Source organism: Balaenoptera ricei, chromosome 8, assembly GCF_028023285.1.
Source record: "Balaenoptera ricei isolate mBalRic1 chromosome 8, mBalRic1.hap2, whole genome shotgun sequence".
Taxonomy (NCBI): Eukaryota; Metazoa; Chordata; class Mammalia; order Artiodactyla; family Balaenopteridae; genus Balaenoptera; species Balaenoptera ricei.
Window position 1 is genome coordinate 66800657 of NC_082646.1, and position 21747 is coordinate 66822403.

At 45.4% G+C, this 21747-nt stretch overlaps 1 protein-coding gene across 1 annotated transcript in view; it reads right to left on the bottom strand.

Annotated features, from left to right (window-relative positions):
* Window positions 1–928: 928 nt before the first annotated feature.
* The window catches only part of DENND5A (DENN domain containing 5A), a 108730-nt gene continuing 87911 nt past the window's right edge, over window positions 929–21747 (bottom strand). The window contains exons 12-23 of the mRNA XM_059931094.1: window positions 20395–20547; window positions 14860–14944; window positions 13219–13303; window positions 12302–12430; window positions 8525–8646; window positions 7210–7355; window positions 6513–6631; window positions 5929–6110; window positions 5231–5313; window positions 4610–4733; window positions 3461–3629; window positions 929–1956 (exon numbers count right to left, since the gene is read on the bottom strand). Of these exons, the coding sequence (XP_059787077.1) occupies window positions 1773–1956; window positions 3461–3629; window positions 4610–4733; window positions 5231–5313; window positions 5929–6110; window positions 6513–6631; window positions 7210–7355; window positions 8525–8646; window positions 12302–12430; window positions 13219–13303; window positions 14860–14944; window positions 20395–20547 (1581 nt within the window). The 3' untranslated portion in view covers window positions 929–1772. The remainder of the gene's footprint in view (window positions 1957–3460; window positions 3630–4609; window positions 4734–5230; window positions 5314–5928; window positions 6111–6512; window positions 6632–7209; window positions 7356–8524; window positions 8647–12301; window positions 12431–13218; window positions 13304–14859; window positions 14945–20394; window positions 20548–21747) is intronic.

The window sequence follows — 21747 nt, forward strand, 5'->3', positions numbered from 1 at the left end:
CCACTTCCAAAAAAACCTGAAGACTCCCACCACCCGCTCACACCCCCTGCCGGCAGGATGGCGCACTGCAGCTGTCCTGGAAGCCTCCAGTCGCTTTCCTCACCTCTTTAAAAAGCCTCACCTTAGCACTGCCAGTCACCAGGGAGGGAGATGAACAGGAGACCCTCCCCGCCTTCTAGGAGCTCAGTCTAGGGAGTGGGCCCAACATGAAAGCAGGCAATAACAACCCAGAGAGGAAGTCCCAGCATCTAAGAAACTACAGGAGCACAATGAGGAAATGATTAACCGTTCCCCGGGAGGTAAAGGAAACCCTGAACAATGAACATAAGTGGACATGAGGGGAGGCATTCCAGGCAGAGAACAGAACATGCAAAGTCAGGGAAGCGTAAAAGAGGACACTGATTGCCTTGAGGTGCTGTACTTGATTGTGCTACACTTCTGGAGCTTCCTGCCAAAGCAGCTTGGTTGAAGAATAAAACCAAAGGAAGCTGATTCCTGGGACCCTTATAAAGCTCTATCACCTGCCATCTGGGGAAAAGCAAACCTTCTCTCAGGAAAAAACTTTCCTTCCCGAGCGCAGACAGGGTCTCATGTGCCATGTTCCCACACCTGGTCTTTCTTACCCTTCAAGAAATGGCCCATCCCGTCTCGGTCAAGTGACAACTTTTGCAACCTTGGCCAGGTCTTTTCCCCTCTCTGCCTCAGCCTCCTCCTCTGGGTAGTGGGAAATTAACCCTGGGATGCCTCCCTCTCAAACAGCCAGGAAAGCTCCTGGTGCCGCAGTGGGTAGGACCCAGGACACACAAGCCCCTCTGGGCAGTCCTGGCCTGGGAGGCGGTGCCACAGCCTGGTTCTCTCAGACAGACCCAACTGCACCCTCCACTACCCACTCCTCGCAACATGCCATGAAAGTCAGGGACCCACACAGTTCTGTTTCAGGTGTTTTATTAAGTGGGCCATACTGCAGCTGGTTTCTAAGTCGCAAAATAACATAAATTTAACAATGATAACATAGCCAGTTAGACTGTGACAGCTTTTTCTTTCCTTAAAAAAAAGAAAAAAGAAAAAGACTTAAAACACACAATGGAGGGTTAAATAAATAATACATAAAAGAAAGAAAAGGAAAACCTGTTAAAACGTGCTTATGTTTACTTCTGTGCAACTGCGTGCCAAGAGGAAACTGATTTTCTGCACGATGATACATCCTGGCATGTCTCCTTCCCAAATAATACTGACAAGAAAAAGAAAAGCCATGGAGCTGCCTCATCAGTGCTTTTAGAGGCACTACTAAAAATCCCTTTGATTGGAGCTTGGGGCTTCCTGCTCAGCACACCTGTGTGTGGCCCGTGAAAGCCAAATATCCATAATAATGTTAATATAGAAAACATCAGTTTAAAAACAATGTGGAATGGCCTCATTAACGCGGCGGGGACGAGGAAGCAGAGCTGCCCCGCACGTGCCGCAGGCTCAGTCCAGGGAGGCCGCAGGCTCCAGCGCGTGGCCACGGCGAGGGAGGGCACCAGCTTCAAAATAAGCGGCACCAACCTCGTCTCCCTCTCCCTATCACTCTTTCACATGAAAGTGTGTAAAAAGCAAATCAGCAAATAAACTCTAAAATAGATTATTTATTCCAAAAATCCTCTACTTTTCTTTTTACAGTGAGTGTACATCTCCTCTCATCTCCTGCACAACTCGCGTAGGTCCCTTTGGGAAGAAGGTGGGCAGAGCTACAGGCGAGTCTCTGGGTCCTGCTGCTAGCTGGTGCTGGGAGGTCAGATGTCGATGCCCTTGACCAGGGATGTCTCCAGCGTGATGTTGAACTCCTGCAGTGTCTGCAGCACGCGGATCAAGGAATTGACAAGTGTGTGGTCTTTGATCAGCGCCACATCCTCATACATGTGTGCGGTGATGGGGCAGTCAGCCAGCAGGGCAATCCAGTGGTGCAGGAGGTGATCTCTGGCAGGGAAGGATCAGTCCAGATGCGTTAGAAGGGAAAGGGAAGGGGGACAGTTAGCGAAAGCCCAAGGGGGAAACCCGCTCCATCACTCCCTGAACAAAGTCTGAAGCTGGAGAAGCAGATCTCCCCGCAGCCCCCTTTCCCTTCCCTAAGAGCACTTGGCGAAGATGTCTTACATGGCTTTAAAAGGCTCCCACTGTGGGCTACCGAGCCCTAGGGATGCCAACCCAACCTGACCCAAACAGGCCCTGTCATCTGCCACAAGGCCTGCTCCGCTTCCCCCTCTAGCCCCCCAGACGACCCCACCAACAAGACACCATGTCCTGTCAGCAGCACTTCCTCCATCTCAACAGCCAGTCTCTCCTAGATCGTCGCTCCTCCCCACAGCGACCACCACCAGGAATAACACTGCAAGCTGACATCCACATAGCACTCAGCATGTGCCAGGCACCATTATAAGAGATTTAACCTTCATGACAACCCCATGATGTGAGGTAGGTGCTATCAGTGCTATTATTATCCCCACTTTACAGATGAAGAAAGTGAGGCTGATGGAGGTTAAGCAGCTTGTCCAAGAGCACACAGCTAGTAAGTGGCTGATCTGCGATGTGAACCTGGTTCCTGAATCTGTTTTTAACAACTATGCCAACTCCCTCCCTTCCAAGGCCTAAATAAAAACTGCCTTGTTTATCTGGGCTTCGTGCTCTCACCTGACCCACTGGAATAACCCCTAACAATCTTGCCCATGCATACCATCCATGATATCAAATTACTATCATTTCAGTCCCCTGATTAAAAATCAACTCTGTCCCAGCTCCTCATGGCCCCTATCCCTTAAAGTGTTTCCTTCCCACATTCCACCTGTTATTTCCTGACCCCACATGCTTTGCTTCCTTTAGGGTCTCTCTGTTAGTTCTGTCTGCTTCAAGCTCACTCCTCACATCTACCCTTCCGTTAAGGCTCACCTCACATACCACCTCCTCTCTGAGCCTCCTCTGTTCCTTCTCCTCTACATTTTCAGCAAACGTTATGAATGCGTACTTTTTTCAACTCTCCCAAACTTCTGCCTTGTACTAAATAATCAGGACAAGTGAACTTCTAAATGGTAGAGACCGTATTTTATTCAGCTCTAGTCCCACATCTTCCATGAGGCCTGGCACATTCAAATGTTTGTTAAAGAAATGACTAGATATATATACTCTACTTCAAATTTTGTCAGGGGGACAGTTTTATTCCTTCGCATCAAAATGCAGCCCCTCCTCCCCAGTTACACACACGCTTTCATCCCCACCCCACCCCTCTCACTCACACACACACACACACACACACACACACACACGCGTGGTACATGAAGAAAAGTAGGGGCCTCTACCAAGGCCTCCAAGGCCTCACCTGCCCAAGGGCACCTGGCCATTAGCCACTCCCCACCCCCGCACCACACTGGGCCTCCAGCACCACCGGCAGGGCTGGCTGTGTGCACACTGGGCCATGAGGCTGCAGTACCTGGCTCCCAAGCACACCAGCATCTGAAACTTGCCATCCTTGCCAATGTTCCGGGGATTATTGTTGATCGCAGTGACAAAACGGCAGAAGTTCCGGGCCCTCATATGCCAGTTTTCCTCAGGAACAAGTTCATTCTGCTCCAAAGTCTCGTAATAGGTTTGTGCTTTTTCTGTGAAGAGGAGACAAGCTTGCCAGTGACAAAGGCTCTCAAAACCGACCTGTCCCTGACTGTCCTGTAGGCCGCTTGCCACAGGCCTACCTCCGTGTCAACGCAAGTAACTTAGTGGGAATAACATGAGTGCTCTGAGGCCACTGGTCACACTTCAAAATGATCCTTATGAATGTCTGGAATTCTGCTGAGAAAGAGGAATCTGCATCCTGCTGTGAAGCAGCCAAGTGCTTGCTTTTTGTTAGTTGTAGTCTCAGACTTCAATTCTAAAGGCATCCTAAAAATCACACATGACTGACCAACGTTCAATACTGCATCTTCAACTGAAAATGAGAGAGACTATGTATATTTAGTTTGAAAAATTTGAAAATTTGTGTTTCATTCACTTTGATAGTATGGTTTAACTGGCCATTTTGTCTTTACATTTTATTTTGAAACCATTTACTTTATAAAATGTTCCATATGGATATTTATTTTCACTTTGAATAAATTAAAACAATCGGCACTTTAAAAAAAAATAAAAATAAAAAATGATCCTTATGTTCCCTATCTCTGTATTTTAAATTTCTTTATGTGGCCCTTGATATAAAGATGGTCCTTTCTCAACAAAACTCTTGAGGGAGAAGCTTCTTGCATCAAATTCTCCAAGGGGGTGTAACACAGGGCTTGGACTCCAATGCAACTGGTCTTTTGGACCTACGAGCAGGAAGTGTGAGGAGTCATGACTAAGCCTGTATTATATATGACAGATGCCTGGAAAGAATCTTTCCTGTCCAATTCTCAGGAGATGAGGGGCGAAGGGTGGGAGGGCTTCTGTTATTACCTCTGAGAAAAGCCAGGGCAAGCAAACACATCTAACCTGAGAGTCACCTGATTCGGCTTCTGTACCTCAGACCCCAGTGGTCAGCACCCACATTATGCTGATGATTCCCCCATGTCTCTGCATGCTTTTCCCACCCTCACACCCCAGCCCAACTCACCCAAGAAATCCCAAATGAAGACATTTTTGAAGAGCCGCGGCGATTTAAATCCATGCTGGAAAGCCTGTTCCAGGGCCGAGACAAGGCCACATTCTCCACAAAGCAACAGCGTCAGACTACCTCGCTATATAAGGAAACAGGGGAGAGTGCCAGGCTTGCCTCAGCTAAGATGCCCTCCCACCACTGCATCCCCAGCCCACTGCCCACACCTGGGAGGGCAGCAAAAGACACGCAGGGACCTTGTCTAGTCTCCCCAGCACCTGGCAGGGCCTGACTTAGAGCAGCTCCCAGTGAATAGCTGTTGAATGAACAAATGATGGTTCTGGGCCCCCAGCAGTGGACAAAGCCCATGTGGCCATTGTTCAGGGAGACCCAGACAAATTCAGAAGAGGACAGAAATACACTGTCCATTGGAGGCCCAGGGACTCTGCTGGGTTGTCAGTGAGTAAGGAAAACAGGGCAACCCTATGCACAGGTCCCCAGAGAAAGGAATCCGCTGAATCTCAAACTAACTGAGGCACACACTCTATGCGCTGGGCTGTCCACAGCACAGGGGCCTGGAACAAGATTATTCTCTCTTACTCAATATAAGGCCCTGGGTTGGAGGGCAGGGAGGCTCACCTCTTTCTCAGGCTTATGGAAGTGCTTCACGATGCCATTGACTGCCTCACCGATGGACTCCTGGATCTGCCCAGTGTTCAGCTCTGATAAAAATCAAGCAGATATCCAGTCTCAGGTTAACAGTACTTAGTTGACTGAGCAAAAGACTGAGGACATAGGAAGACCCACGGGAGAGGTAGGGCAGCTTGGACCCTGGGAAGAGTGGCTCTTGCCCACCCAACTTTGCTGAGCTAGCTCTTCCTAAAATCTTGGGACAAAAAGCAAAAGCTAGGATCTTAGAGTTCTGTCTCCAGGAGATGCTGGTCAAGTTTCTTCTCCACTCTGCCCTGGAACTTTTGGCAACCAAAAGAGTGCCAAGACTTGACGGTAAAGCCCAGGAACCAGGAAGGGGAAGGCCAGAAAGTAAACCCCTCTCCTCTATAGGGTCACATACAAATAGCACAGAGGATCCAGGCCAGGATCCAGGAGCTCTCCCATCTCCTTCCAGTCCTCTAACGAGAGTGCCAACCCCCCCCCCCAACTGATTCATGAGAGGAGGGTGACAAACGCCTGAGGCTGCTTTGTCTTTGTCGGCAGAGGTGGTTCCTGAGGCAGCTGCACAGGCTGCGGGGGATCCGGGCTCCCTTATCAGGACTTCCAGAAATCTGCCCGTTCCCCAGGCAGGGCAACAGGAGGGCCCAGCCCCATCTCCCACTTACTGGGCTTGTTGTTGGGTGAGATGGTAACGAGCCTCCGGATGACGCTGGGAGACTGCTGCAGGGGCGGGGTCCGGCACGGCCTCTCGTCCACCTCAGGCTGGGATGTGAGCAGGTCCCCGACTAGGACCCGCTCCAGGCTTCCGTCATCCATGCCCTTCCCCAACCACCGGCCACACGGGAACCTGAGGGTCAGGCAATAGCCTGTCAGAGCTGCCAGCTCCTCCAGCGTCCTTTCCCTTGCTGATCAGTAAAGGCCATCAAAAAAGCCAATCCCTGAGGATAGGCTCTGAAACCGGGCTGGGGATCCTCAAGGCCCTGCTCCTCATCCCACCGTGCGGCATCAGGGAAGCCACCCGAGTGATGGGTGGCCTGGAACCTGTGCACAGCGATGTCATACACCTTCACTTGTAAAGCCCTCCTTCTATTTCTTTTCAGGGCATGAGGCAGAGCCAAACAAGAAACTGCCTCAGCCTATCACAACCTAAAAGGTCTCCTTGAGAACCCCACATACCCAAGCATCAAACACAGTCCCTGGTGGTACACCTAGCCCCAGTGTCTCAGGGCATAGCTGAGGGAACACTTACTTGTAGGTATGTCCGGTGATCTCATTCCTGACCATCACATACTCAACAAGCCATTTGGCATACAGCCCAGAGTTATCATGGCCTATCTGCACCGTAGTGAGCTTCCCCAAGTTCTGGTACTGTGAGAGAACAGCCAAACAGAGAAGATGGGGTAGGTGAAGAAAACAGAAGAAAAGCGCCACACTCCTCAGAGGCACACATCTGACTGGCTCCCTGCAACCTGGCCCCCCAGTATCTGCAGGGGCAGAGCTCATGGCTCCACCTACCGCCAAAGCTGGCAGTATAGTACTACCTCATGAGGGACGATGCCGAGAAAGAAAGAGAGCACTACCTGGAGGAAGACTAGGGCCTGGGAGCAGAAGGCTCTGGAAATGGCAGAGCAGTCGGAGCCCTCTGTGAACATTTGGGCTCAGCAGCTGAAAGAACTCTTGGGGATTTCTCAATACACCATGGACAAGGCGGTATGCAAGTCCAGATGGGTGCCTTCCAGCCAGAAACCATTTAGACAGGGCAGGCTCCCCCGTCCTCAGTCAACCCTTGGCTCTGGCCTCTGATCGTCTTGGGACAGGTCAGCTGTGCTGAAGCATAACACTGTAAAGAGCAAGGCCTCTAAAACCCTGGAGAAGGCTTCCCAAAGTAGCTGTTGAAACTCAGATCCCCATAGAGCCTGGGGCTGTGGTCGCCGGATAACACGTACCTCGAAGGTCATCTCTAACACATTCCTGGGAATCTGCAGGATCTGTGTCTCACCCAGTTCTCCCGAGATGCAGATCCATGGGTTGGCGGTGAACATGGAGCCCCCCAGCTTCTTGCTTGGTACGATCAGGATGTGGTAAGGAATCACTGTTTAGGGGAAGCCACAAAGGCATTGGAGGGGATCAGGAATCCCTCCCGTACCTGAGAGGGCCCTGACCTGCCCCAGGCATGCTGGCATGATTGGGGTTCCTGGTACAGAGCCTGGAGCAGCCCGTCCTGAGGACCCAGTCTCTGGCCGGCTTAGAATATTAGCCAATCTTCCCCTCAATCTCACTCCTCCCAGGGTTATCACCCAAACATCCAAATCCAAGCCCATCTGCAAGCTCAGAGCTAAGTAAACCTGTTCCTTAAACAATATCACCAACTCAACACTGCACTGAATTGCTTTTCAGAGCACTTTTCTACCTATCATCTCAGGGACTCTAATAACAATCTCCAGAGAGGCCAGGCAGGTATCACAATGCCTTTTCTGAGGCACTGAGAGGGAAATAGTTTCCCCCAGGTCTCCTGTATTCCAGTCCAGTGCTGCTTCCACTGACGCCTACAACACTTTTCTCTGAGAGGGAGGATGGGTGTCATATAGAACAAGAGTCCACACTGCTGAAGCTGCTGAGTCACTGGCCAAACAACTAGTCATGGGGCAAATTCAGACCACCCCCCACCAAACAAAGCATCCTAGCACCAAAGAAAGTTGAGGCTCCAAGAGCCTTCCTTAGACCATTTTAAACCCTCTTCCTCGCTCTGCAAATAGGGAGACTGAGCCCCACTGCAGGGGTAGACACTGCTCACAGATCCATAATGAGTTAGGGCAGAACAGGGCCTGGACCCAAACCTCCCACTGCCATCTGGAGTTCTTTCTGCTACTTCAGGAAGAGTTGTTGTTCCCTGGGGGCTAGTCTGAAACTTTCTGTGATGCTGAATGACTCTCTCAGCCCAAAACAAGAGGTAGATTTCTTTACAGGTGTGCAGGGAGGGCAGTGAACTTCACCCCCCACACCCCACTCCACCTTAGGCCCCCAGCACCCAGGACCACAGTGACAACACAATGGCCAAAAGCGCTGAGCTCCCTAGTTCAGAACAAGAGTAAGAAGCTTGAGAGAAAATACAACCTCCAAGGAGGGGCAAGTACACCTCTCTCCCCACAGAAGAAAGTACAAGTGATAATCTTTCTTTAAAAAGGGGACAGTAAGTTAGCCTCAGACAGGCTCATGAAGACTGGCATTGGGAAGGCTAGTGGGGAGCACAGGGCTACTCACGGATAGTTGTGAAGACATTGGTGAAGCAGAAGTAATCGACGGCATTGAAAGAGAGGAGGTGATAGAGGAACTGCTCCTTCTCATCGTCACAGCGCAGGAAGGCATAGCGCTTGTACAACTTTCTGTCAGAGAAGAGGCGATACATCAGTCTCCCAGACAAAAGGAGGGGTAAGAGGCTAGAATTATTCAGTTCTGGAAGGACACAGCTAAGGGAAGAATGTGAGTCAAGCCTCAAGCTCTTTAGGGCCACCGAAAAAAGGAACAAAGCCAGCTACTCCAACTGAGGGCTAGAGGGAAAGTGGCTTTAGCTACAGCAGGAACAACAAAAACCAAACTCCACCTGTGTCCAAGAGTTGACGTTACTATAATGTAAAGTGTCAGACGTCGTGGGATCTTCTTTCCTAACCTGAGAGCTTCTATAGGGCATCACCCCAGTGTATGGTGTAGGAGTAGCAACGGCAGGAGGTCTGTGGTCACCATTCCTTACCAGGGCTAGTCTCTGACCCTCAGCAGACCTGAGACCCACAAGTCAGAACACTGCTCTGAACGTGAATGTAAGCTGAGGACAGCTTCAGAAGCAAGGAATGGAATGATCCAGGTCACAGGCAAGGAAGAGCTGTGCAGACGATGTCCTTCCCCTCTTTTCAATTTCCTCCCATCCCCACCCCTCATCCACTGCTCACTCATCAAAGGCCAACCCCTCTGCCTGACACTGCAGGCCTTCTGGGCCTGCACAGCAATGGTACCTTCCCCAAGTAGCAGGGACACAGAGAGCCAAATGCACAGGCCCCCAGCACAAGAAACACACAGAGAACAAAGGAAGGTCCTTGTCCTGCCTGCCCAGACGGCAGTCACCATGCCAGAGAGGTATGGGATTCAGTAGACCCGTGAGGTTCTACCTAGACAGTTTGTAACGTAGTTTCCACAGAAAATTCGCCAACCAAAACCTACTCTGTGCAGGTGCTGGAGAGGGAAGCACCTATCCTCACATACAGTCTAGATGAATAAATCTGATAAAGGCCACAGTATAAGACATAATCAGTTGCCAAATGAAAGGCACTCTCTGGGAATTTAAAGACCCAGAAGTTTCGATGGTCCTAGAACAGGAGGGCCTGAAGGACAGCACAAATTTAGACAGGGGTTGTAGAAGAAGGAGAAGGACAGGGTATAAAAGCCAGTTTGGCTAGAGTTGAGGGCTCAGAGAAGTGATCAGTTAGCAATGAGACTGAAAAGTCTAGCTAGGGTAAAATGAAGGCAGGCCCTAAATATTCAGGCTAAAGAGTTTGTAATCTGCCCTACAAGTAATAGGTTTCTTAGAAGTAAAGGGAAAGCCATAACTAACTTCAAGAAATTTGAATTTAGTACAGCTGAAGGGTGAAAGGGGCATGAGGATGAAACCTAGGGAGTGGCAGTAAGTAAGGAGACAGATGGAACAGCGGCTAAGGACCTGAAATGTGTATGCGGGAGGTAAAGCTAAGCAAGGAGTCACACGAACTCCAAACTGTGAACCGAGGTAGGGAGAAGGAGTATTGGGAGAGGTACATGGTTCATGCCTCCAATGAAAGCAAATTTTAATAAGTGGCAAACAAATGGATAATGATAATACAGACCACCAATGGTAAAAAAAAAAAAAAAAAAAAAAAGGAATGAACAAATACTGTAACAAATGCTATGGGTGCCTGGAGGAGGAATGGACTAAGTCTCTGGGGAGTCTAGGCAAACTCTGGCAAGGAAGACTTCTGACTAGGCCCTGAAAGGGCTGAACACATCCTGAGAAGTGTGAGGGGTCTGATGTGGCTGGAGCTTTAAGCAAACTTAGGAGAAAGATGAGAGAGGGTAGGATGGAGTAGTAGGTAGGTTTTGATGAAGCACACCTTTCTCTCTCCCTATATCCCACCCAAAACGCAATCTGTGGCAGCAAAACTCTCATTTTCTACTCACTGGAGTAAATTCTGAGCTTTTGTCCTCTAACAGGGCTACAGTTTAAAGAAACCAAAATTAGTCTCCTCACCCAAGTCTGTGCCCTGTTTGCTCCTGCCTAGGCCCTTAAGTTCACAGGCCCTAGACCCATCCACTGCCCTAGACCTGCATAAAGTTCCTGGGCTTGACTCCCTCTCGGCTACCTCTCTGCCATGTCCTCCTGCCAACTTGCAGCATCGCCTGACAGATGATGCCCACACCGGCCCACAGGAATCACTCCTGCCCTGTCAGACCCTAGTGCCCACACAGCCACAGATTTTCCCAGGACACACAACTGTCCTCTAGAGTCTGGTATGCAAACAACTCCCTTCCAAACTCCAGGCTTAAATGTTCACTTGTTCTCTTTTAGTTGTCCTTCCAACCTTCAAATTTTATTTCTAAACTTTTTCGTCACTAAAGGGAATCAAATGTAAGCACTTTAAGAATTGCTATTTTGTAACCTCTCAAAGTGAGCTCTCTAACCTATTAAGATTTTGAAACCGGTTTTTCGCTGTGGTTTAAACACACAAAGTCTAAAAAATTACATTTTCACTTTAAATAAAAACAGATTCTTCAGGTTTAATCAATTCACTTACACAAAATTTCCCCAAGGTCCACTTCTCTGCTTTATCATCCACAGGGAAGTCACATAATAAAGGATACCATGAAAAGATGCCCAAGGGAATGCCAAAAAGAAAAATGCCCAATAGGCTTGCCAATGAAGAAAGAACCAAACATATTATATATAGGAAAAGACAGAGAGGTGGTAACTGAGAGGCAGAGAAGGGAGACAGCCTTCCTCCCCACTCCTGCTCTAGTAACTAGGGTACGGAATGAATGCAAAGGATATAAAATCAAGAGAAGGGAACTGTAGATTTAGTGGCTCCTAGGAGTGAGGAAGAGCAAGGACCTGGTTACTTTGGGCTGGCCTAGGCTCAGGAGAGAACAAAAGAGATAGGGTATATCTTAGAAGTTTCTTTTTAATTCTCCAATCCTTTCCCCCTCAAGACAGGAAAGAGACCAAGAAAATGCCCTATGCCCAACAGGTATACAGGTCACTTGAGTGCCACAAGGAGAGGAGGACCCCCAAAACTCTGAGGTATCCAACGAGGATTCCATCCTTCTCACTACCTCTGTAAGAAAGCTATTTGGGGGGGGGAGATATAGATCAAGAAGGTAGGGAGAACAGATATGACAGAATTATTCTTCTACAGATAAAGAAGAAGAAGAAATGTTACATCACCAAAAACTTCAGGAAGAATATACCACCAAAACAAGAAAAGTCCTCCCATCTTCTTTATGGGAACTGATCCGAGGTAGAGCACAACAAGAGCTCATTGGTTGACCAATGGCTGAAAGAGCCTGGATAAACCATAGTAGGTCCCAGAAGAGAAACCAACAGCCAAAAGGGAGGACCACTGTTTCCTGGAGTGGTTGTGGCCAGAGGCCCGAAGAATCCAGGCCTTTAGAACTAAGTTAGAAAAAAAAAAAAAAAAGAACTAAGTTAGAGAGCATGCAGTCAACTGATTATGTCTGAATGTTCCTACTAAAACAAGTGTGCTGTGTTGAGCAGTGCCAAAAGAGTTAATTCATCTACAGGAAAATATAAAAAATATTGCAGTGTAAGTGTACAACAGTGTTCTACACAGAAAGGAATAAAGAAAAAAAGAAGAAATGCTGCAAAACCTTCATATGCAATTTGAGTTTAGCTGAATTCAGCAGTAATGATATACCGAATACGCCTCCCTTCCCACGAGGGTTTCCAATCCCTCCCGCCATTCCCAGGAGCTGGTTCTACTCCAGGTGGAGTGGCCTTACTTGGTGAGCTCATGGTCTGAGAGAAGCTGCTTCAGGTGTCTGGAAAGTAACTTTTTTTCCATGGACAGTCGCACCCATGCTCTGGCTTTTCCCACATCAGTCTTGATTTCCCCAATGTTCTGGATGTGCCTGAAGGGGGAATGGGAAAAGGGGAGTGGAGGGTAGGGTGGGAGATGAACTCACTATCAATACCTCCCCTGTAACACCAAAGGAAGCCTGGCCAGGGAGCCCTACTGCATCCTGAGAGAGTCCATCTTTGTTCTCTAAATCCTGAGCTTCCAGATAACTTTGCCAGATGGGCTCACCATAATTTGGGGGGCTGGGGAGGAAGCCAGTACAGCTCTTAGAAAGCAAGGCTAACCCCAGAGGTCTCAGGCCTGGAAATACTCTGGTGTAATTCTCCAAAAATGTTAGGAAACACAACTGCTTGTACAGCTCTACAAATGCATCATGAAGCATAGGACCAGTGAGGAGGGATTCCTGGTTAAATGAGACACTGTAGAAGCCCAGGTCACTGAGACCCTGCTATTTAAAGTGGACACCTCGGACTTCCCTGGTGGTGCAGTGGTTAAGAATCCGCCTGCCAATGCAGGGGACACGGGTTCGAGCCCTGGTCCGGGAAGGTCCCACATGCTGTGTAGCAACTAAGCCCGTGCGCCACAACTACTCAGCCTGCATGCCACAACTATGGAAGCCCACGCACCTAGAGCCTGTGCTCTGCAACAAGAGAAGCTACCACAATGAGAAGCCCGTGCACTGAAACGAAGAGTAGCCCCCGCTCGCCACAACTAGAGAAAGCCTGCGCACAGCAACGAAGACCCAACGCAGCCAAAAATAAATAAATAAATAAAGTGGACACCTAAGCAGCAACTGAAAACAGGATTTTAGTGGCTTATTACAAATGAGCCCAAACTGACCTCATATCCTGAATGAGGGAGATTCTCAGGGGAGGCATGACTGAGCTGGCATCAGACTTCCTCCGTTCTGAATCAAGAAATATTCCTAGAACAAAAAGTTGGTTAAGTCCAAAGAGATCTGTATACCCAAATAGCTGACTACCCTTCTTATCTCAAATCACAAATATCTACAGAAAAAAGCTGGAGTTACTTTGGTAACACTTTGATCAATCATTTCATGAATATTAAGTACCTACTAGGTATCAAATTTTATACTTTTATGCATATTATCTCACTTAATTCTGTAACAACTTATAAGATAGCCATGGACGGTATCACAGAGCAGGAAACTGAAATTCAGAGAGGTTAGCTGCTTTGCCCCAGTCACCAAGTGGCAAAGTCAGGACTGGAAGGAACACAGATCCTCTGGCTCCTAATCCAGTGTGTTCTCATCAGAATCCATGGAAGCAGTGCTTCCACTAGGAGCCACTACTCATGCCCTGCTCTTGCCTCAAAATTGACTACAAAAGAGCCAAGGGACTATGTAAAGAACATGATCCAGGATGCTTAGGACCTCTAGATACAATACCTTTATATCCTCATGTCTGGCCCAACAATTAAAATCAGTATCTTCATCATTCAGCTGTTGATAATTTTTGGCTACAGTTTTATCCCTTGCCAATAAATTCTACAGCTTTCCTGAGAAGACTCTGCTCTCATACTCAGAAAGTGGACAAAAAACTCCTTATGAGGCTACTTAGGGAGCTTTTGTACCTGGTTTTTTGCCAGCTGTTTTCCCCACGTTCAGTGCTAGCTGAGATCAACTAATTCAAGGGCAAAGACAACACTGAGTATATGCCTACCTTTTCACCCCCACTTAAACTGATCTTTACCATTAGGACAAGAACATCTAAGAAAGTTAAACAAACTCCCTGGCAGAGAGAGGAGAATGAAGGATGGTATGAAGGGGTGATGCTGCCAAGAAGAAAAGGGAGGAGGGAGAGTGTCCTGGAAGGGACACTGCAGGATGTTATAAAGAACAGTAGACCGGAGATAAGAGGCCTGGCTCTTGATCTGGCCTCTTCTATCAATTCACTGTGTGACCTTGAGTAAATTAAATTCCTCTCTGGATCCCAGTTTCCTCCTCTTGTAAAACAAGGGGGCTGGACTAGATGATTTCTGGGGTCCATGCCAACTCTGATATTTTTATTAAATAGAAACAAAAAGCAAGTGGAAGGGATCATGCACACCAGGCCTTGACTTTGAGAAGTTCCAAGGCAGGACACTGACAAACAGGCTCTCTTAACTGATAGGATAGATCATCTCAATGCTCATCTCACAGAAGTAAAACAAAAGACTCTGAAAACACTCTAAACACAGGACATCAGTATCAATCCAAATTCATTTAAAACCCAAATTTATTCTAAGACTGGCCTCTTGCTGATATAAATCTTCTATCTCACTGAACAAGTGTATAGAAACACATAATAAAAGCAAACCCCATGGTTTTGGTATGCTCTGTGGTTCAGAGAGCCCTGTGGCTTAAACATTACAGAGTGAAGACTTCATTGACCTGGAACAGTCTGCTACAGATGATCACTTCAGTGGGGGATGGGAAAGTGAGTGGAGGGAGTTTGTCCAATGGTGCAGAGACCATCTTACCTGAGGTACTGAGGCTTCCTGATGTGAGTTTTCTCTGCCGGTTTTCCTGATAATGTAACAGGTGGGACCACAAGGCTGATTTCCCCTGGAACCAATGCAAGGGAGAAATATCTATCAGTTTAGATTTCTAAGGGTAAGGCATCTAGTGAGCAGAGTCAGAGATAATTTGAACATATAGATATGCGCTTTTGCTAAAAAGTATCTGTCCTATTTGTTAGCTCGATGTACACCCAGATGCAATGTATACAAATATATATCCCCTTACTAAAATCCAGGAGAAATATAAAGAATGGAAGGGAACAGAAAAAAGAAATGATCCCCCACTGGGAATAGGAAGGACATGGCCAAAAAAGAGCCTGGGAATGGACCAGTGGATAAGAAAGAAAAAAGCAAATAACCTATCAATCTCTAAATGGTCTGTTGGTTGAAGGTCAGCTTGGGGAGTGCATGATGGCTTTTGCACAGAGGAGTGGATACCGAGCCTACAAGATTCTGTAACAGCTCCCGAATATCCTAAAATATTTAAAGGCATTCCTGCCCTTAGTGCAGCCTAGGGAGGGTAAGTCATCACAAGGATGGGGATTTACTGTGGAAGGTACTTTGAAGAAGCCTGCAGGAAAGGAGGCCGGTACTTAACTGCAAGTCTGAGATATACTATAGTCGACACAGCAGAACCTTGGCATTTGAAAACATAAAAGCTGCAGTTTAAACTGCTGGAGACACGCAGTGATTTGTCATTTTACCAAGGCTCAAATCTGCACAGCATTCTCAAGCCTGACATAAGGAAGCAATTTGCCTACATAGTGAATAAGCCTAGCTGGTCACCCAGCAACTGCTTTGTCTCTTTCTAGTCATCCTTCAGTACACAGTGACCCTTGTTATGGGATTCAAAACTTTATTTCAGATTCATGGTAAATGTTCCTATATAGTTGATATAATATAAATGTAGTATAAGTTTGTTTTAATAGTAGGATTTATTATGATCATTTTATAAGTCACTTAGTGTCTGTATTTCATAAAAGTAAGAGTAATAATAAGGACAGAAGCTACCATGTCTTGAGTTTTTCTACGAACTAAGCACTATGTTAAATGTTTAAAATACAATATACTCTATTTAATGCTTTCAACAGTCCTAAAAGGTAGGTACCTCTATCCTCATTTTCTTTAGAAAAGAGCAAACTGAGGATCAGAAAGACTAAGGAACTTGTAAAAGATCACACAGCTAGGAAGTAGAGTGTTGGGCAAGCTTAAGTGTATCTAATATTAGACCCATTGTTGTTAATAATGATGCTATACGGCTGCTTCTGGAAGAGAGCATTTAACTTCTGAAGTTATATTTTCTGAAGAAAATTTTATTCTCTGGAATGAATGTGAGGATTTAAGGTCTCAACATTTTCCCCCTGAGAATATCAAGGATCTGTTTTATTTTTAACCTCCAACTTGATCGGTTTTGGGGGGAAAAAAATCAAGCATTTGAATGGAAAAAAACCCCTCATCTATAGATCAGCAAGCTGTTGACATAAACTTGCTGTATGTTAGGCTTTCCTACAAGATTTAACCAACTTAAAACCCAACAACCTCAATGGCAGTTTTTTAAAAAACACACAAGTTAAAACTAGACAAGACCATTTTTTTTAATTCACTGAATTACCAAATGTTTGAGAAAACAGCTGTTCAACAACATCAATGAGACTACTCCTAAACTGTTACTAACTGGTATATTAATACAATGTATGTAGAAGACAATATGAGACCTTAAAATATTCATGCTCTTTGATTTAGTAATACAACTTCTAAAAACCCATTCATCCATCCATTTACTGAAACCATAGCATAGGCCCCTAAAAAGGCAGAGACAACCTTTTTCATCACTGTATCCCCAAAATCTGGGCAGACGAGGAAGGCAGCCTCCCTTAACAGAACTGTCTGGAAGTAAAATACAGCTGGTCACCAGAGAGTCCTCACATGCAACGATACCGAAGAGCCAAAGGCAAGAGCAACACCAGGCCACTGTGCCAGAAGGACGCCCGGGTGCTCAGTGATTGCACTGGGGAGGAGGGAGAGCCGGGGCAAGAGTGAGAGAGCAGCAGCTGGGCTGAAGCCTAGTGACAGGGCACTGGGGGTTTTCTAGTTCAGGAGACATGGATTATTCTTTTCCTCTTTTGCAAAGGGGCTGATTGGGATTGCAAGATTCAATACAATCCAACTACCCATTTGGGAATGTGGCCACACAATATATAGCACCAGATTCTCCAAGAATGTCACATGCATGAAAGATGAGAAACAACCCCTTTTCATTTACCAGTCCTCAAATGGCAGCAGTTACAAAAACAGTATGAAAAAACCAAACCTCACCTTTAATTGTCAGAAAATATATTAAAGGAGAAAGTCCATGTCCTCGGAAAATGTCACCGAAAGCCAAAGAGAATGGTGAGGATAACAGAGGTTTTTATGAGGACTTGCGGCAGGCAGCCCTGCAGGCAGCTAATAACAAAACCTAGGAGGCCAGCAGCAAAAACTGCGGTTCAGGTTCTCTCTACTTTCTAAGCAGACACTATGGGTAGTTGCTCAGTAACGTGCCCCCACAGGGGGGTGATAAGATCACCCTCTGAGAGTGAATTTGATCGCAATCGGGTGCGTGATGGAAGAGACCAGGGAGCCAGGTTATAATCCCTGGACTGCAACATAACTGAAGAATGTCTCAGCAGGAGAAAAGTAGTCTAAACACAGGCTAACAAAATGGAGGCCAAAGGAGAACATGCTGTAGGAACCCCACAAAGATAGGGATTTCAACCCCCAACTGAACAATCCCTACCAGCAGGCACAGACCCTCACTTCCTTCTGCGACACTGTCAGTGGTTCACTTTTAGAGCTCCAAAAGCAGGGCTCAGAACAAAATGGAACCTCAATTGAAAAGCCCCCACTATTCTCTACTGGTTTCTCACCAGTAAGTAGCCTCTGTCTATCCAAACTGAGAGGGGGATCAAATGGGCTCCAAAAGAAATTCCTCAAGCTATGGGAATTCTTGAAGGATATAGCTGCAAAGCCTCAGGGCACAGGTTTAAAACACCTGTGATGATATGGTATCATTTTTTTAATGCCTCACTAACTCCCTGAAGACTTTTATGGAGAATATCAAGAAGTTTGGGAGGCATATGTTTTACCAAAAAACGGAAAGAGCTCAACTATATTGCCAGGCTTGCTAAACTTCAAAGAAAATGATAAAATGATTATGTATATTCTACTCATTTATTACAGAGAAAAGGAAAGAAAGAGAAATCCTTCATGTAGAACCCAGCATAATAAGAGCTGTCATAAGCTGCATACCCACCGCATGCCAGGTACTTTTTTTACTACATCTAATTATCATAACAACCCTGAAAGATAGGTTTTAGCCCACAGTGTTGCTACTACAAGACTCTCAACATTTTAGGGATGTGATACACAATTATTAACATTTTTAAAAATCTATAATCACAGCGCTGTTTGTAATACTGAAAAATCAGAAATAACTCAAACAACCAATAATAAAGGATTGATTCAAGTACTGCACATCTATACAGTGGAAACAATTAAAACTGAGATTTTAGAGAAATAACCACAAACATTTACAGAGAAACTCCCAGATACCAGGCTCTGAGCTTAGTGCTTTACACAAATTATCTTATCAAATCCTCACAAGAACCCTACAGAGGTAGAGGCGGTTCTTTTAAAATTCCATCATACACATGAGGAAACAGAAGCTTAGAGAAGCTAGGTACCATGCTCAGTTTCATAAACTTAAAGCAGGAATTAAACCCAGGACTATCTGATTTATAGTCTCAGCTCTTAAACACTTACTATACTATCGCCTAATTAGTTAAGGACATGGAAAAGATATTCGGAGGCAAGAAAAAACAAGTTTCAAAACATTATGTACAGTATGATCCCATTTGGATTTTTTAAAAAAACAGCTTTATTGAGACATACTTCACATTACCATAAAATTCATACTTATAAAGTGTACAAAGTTCTGTACCAAAAAAAAAAATCTGTTTCAGTATAGTCACAGAGTTGTGCAACCATCACCACTACCTAACTTTAGGTGATTTTTACCACCCCAAAAAACCCATTAGCAGTCACTCCTTATCCCTCCCTAGACTATGGCAACCCCTAATCTACTTTCTGTCTATGGATTTGCCTATTCTGGACATTTTATATAAATGAGATCATACACTATGTGGTCTTCTGTGACTGACTTCTTCCACTTAGTATGTTTTCAAATTTCATCCATATTGTACCATGTATCCACACTTCATTCCTTTTATTGCTGAAAAATATTCCACTGTATGAATACACCACATTCAGTTTATCCATTCACCAGCTTATGGACATTTGGGTTGTTGCAACTTTTGGTTATTAGGAATAATGCTGCTAGGAATATGAACATTTTCATACACATATTTACATAGACATGTTTCCCTTTCTCTTGAGTACATAGCTAGAAATGGACTTGCTGGGTCATATGATAACTCTAACATTTCAAGGAACTGCCAGATTGTTTTCCAAAGAGGCTGCACCACTTTACATTCCCATCAGCAATATCTGAAGGTTCCAATTTCTCTGCATCCTTACTAACTCTTGTTATTGTCTGTCTTCTTTATTTTAGCTATCCTAGTAGATGTGAAAAGGTATCTCATTGCAGTTCTGTTGGATTTTTAAATATACAGCTGTACATGGGCACATGCGCACAGAAAAATGTTTTGAAGGACAGATGAGGTAGATTGCCTCTATGCCCATGAGAATGAAAACTCCAGGAGTGCAGAGATCTTGGTCTGCTTTATTCACTGAGGTATTTCAAGTGCCTACAACAGTGTCTGGCACACTGCAGGCCCTAACTAAATATTTGCTGGATACTTATATATATTTCCTAATTTTTCCATAATAAAACTGCTTTTGAAAACTTTTCAAGTTCTTTTCAAATTTAAAAATGCATGAAAGTGTAAGCTGTCCATCTTGCCGAGTTATTCAAAGTTCAGTATTTTGAAATAAGGAGATTCTCTTGGTATTAAGCAGTAAAAATCAAACTTACTCAACTTTTTTGGTATTCTCTCAAATCTTTAGAAGGTTAAGCTATCTGCATATAAAAGAAATGTTAATGACAGACCTTTTCCCACTGGGAATGTACAAATAGTGAAGGACCCTTAAAATACATTTGGTACTTCCTGAGCTCCAAGTTCTCTTTCTTTTGTGTTCTATCTCCAGACTAGGACCAGCTACCAAACAGGACCTATCAATTTGGCCTTCAGCTCTATTTGCAGGAGAAAAGATGCCACTTTTAAAATGTCTGACAAATACACAGATTTATAAAGCTTATTTTTAAAGAAGATGGCTTGGGTCACATTTATTTACTTATTTGTTGAACTATTTCAAGTCTCACTCCAAAAGCACCATGCACCATTCTTCAAAGCCAGCCAGCTGGAAAAGTGTGGGAAAGCTAGTAAGCAAAAACAGGAAGACAGTCTGCTCAACAGGGAGAGGCCAGACATTCATTACCTGTTTCACTTGTAGCCCATGACTCCAAATCCTTTCCAGGAGGTCACAAAGGCTGGCAATCAAGGTGTTCTCCTCCACCCCTGTGATGTTCACCTCCCCGTGCCCTAGCTCCACAGCCTCTCGGCCCATCTTCTCCACCAGCATCCTCTTGGTCTATAAGAAATGAGTCGGTAAGATTAGACACCCACAGTTAGCCAGATCACATTCAACTAGAGAGGGTTGTGGCCAACTGCCCAGCATATCTGCTGGGCTGGGAGTAAGACCCACAGATAAAGAGTGTATTTATTCTCTACCACTGAGGTCAGGTTATAGTAGAGAGCCTTCTTCAAAGAAAATAAAAACACAGAAATCACTATTTGACCCTGGGCAAGTGATTTCATCACTCTGGATTAAGTTTTTACATTTATGAAATGAAAAGAGTTGAATAAAACCCTTTGGTCATGCTCATCTCTGACATTCTCTGACTCTGACTGCTTAACTGACCCTATTAAACAAACCTTTCCGCATTTAATCCTAGAAATATATCTAAAGTATCCATCAAGGGGATGAAAAGTTGAAGAGGAATAATTTACTTTTAGGTAAAATTTTTCACGTGCTCATTGTAAAACAAAAACAAAAAACCACACTGAATAATGATTAATTGCAGCTTTGTGCCAGGCACTGTACTAAGTATTACATTATCTCATTTAAGACTAATAACTCTATGAGAAGTATTATTATTTTTCACAATTTACTGATAAGGAAATTGAGGTCAGAGAACTTAAGTAACTTGCCCAAATTCACACAGCAAAGAAGCAGATCTGGTCTTTGAACCTAAAGTTGCCTAAATATTGAATCCAAGTTCTTAAGGAAGATTTAATCATGTTATAAATTTGTGACATATAAAAATCTAGGGGTTTCCCTGGTGGCGCAGTGGTTAAGAATCCGCCTGCCAATGCAGGGGACACGGGTTCGAGCCCCGGTCCGGGAAGATCCCACATGTCATGGAGCAAATAAGCCCGTGCGCCACAACTACTGAGCCTGCGCTCTAGAGCCCACAAGCCACAACTACTGAGCCCACGTGACACAACTACCGAAGCCCGTGCGCCTAGAGCCCGTGCTCCACAACAAGAGAAGCCACCACAATAAGAAGCCTGCACACCGCAACGAAGAGTAGCTCCCAGTCATCGCAAGTAGAGAAAGCCCGCGCACAGCAACAAAGACCCAACACAGCCAAAAATAAAAATCAATAAATTTATAAAAAAAAAAAGAATCTAAAGAGCAAGGAAAAATGTCACCCCATACCCTACCCTGCAGAAGCAACAACTCTTAACACTTCGGCATATTTCTTTCCAGTGCTACTATTTTTAATTT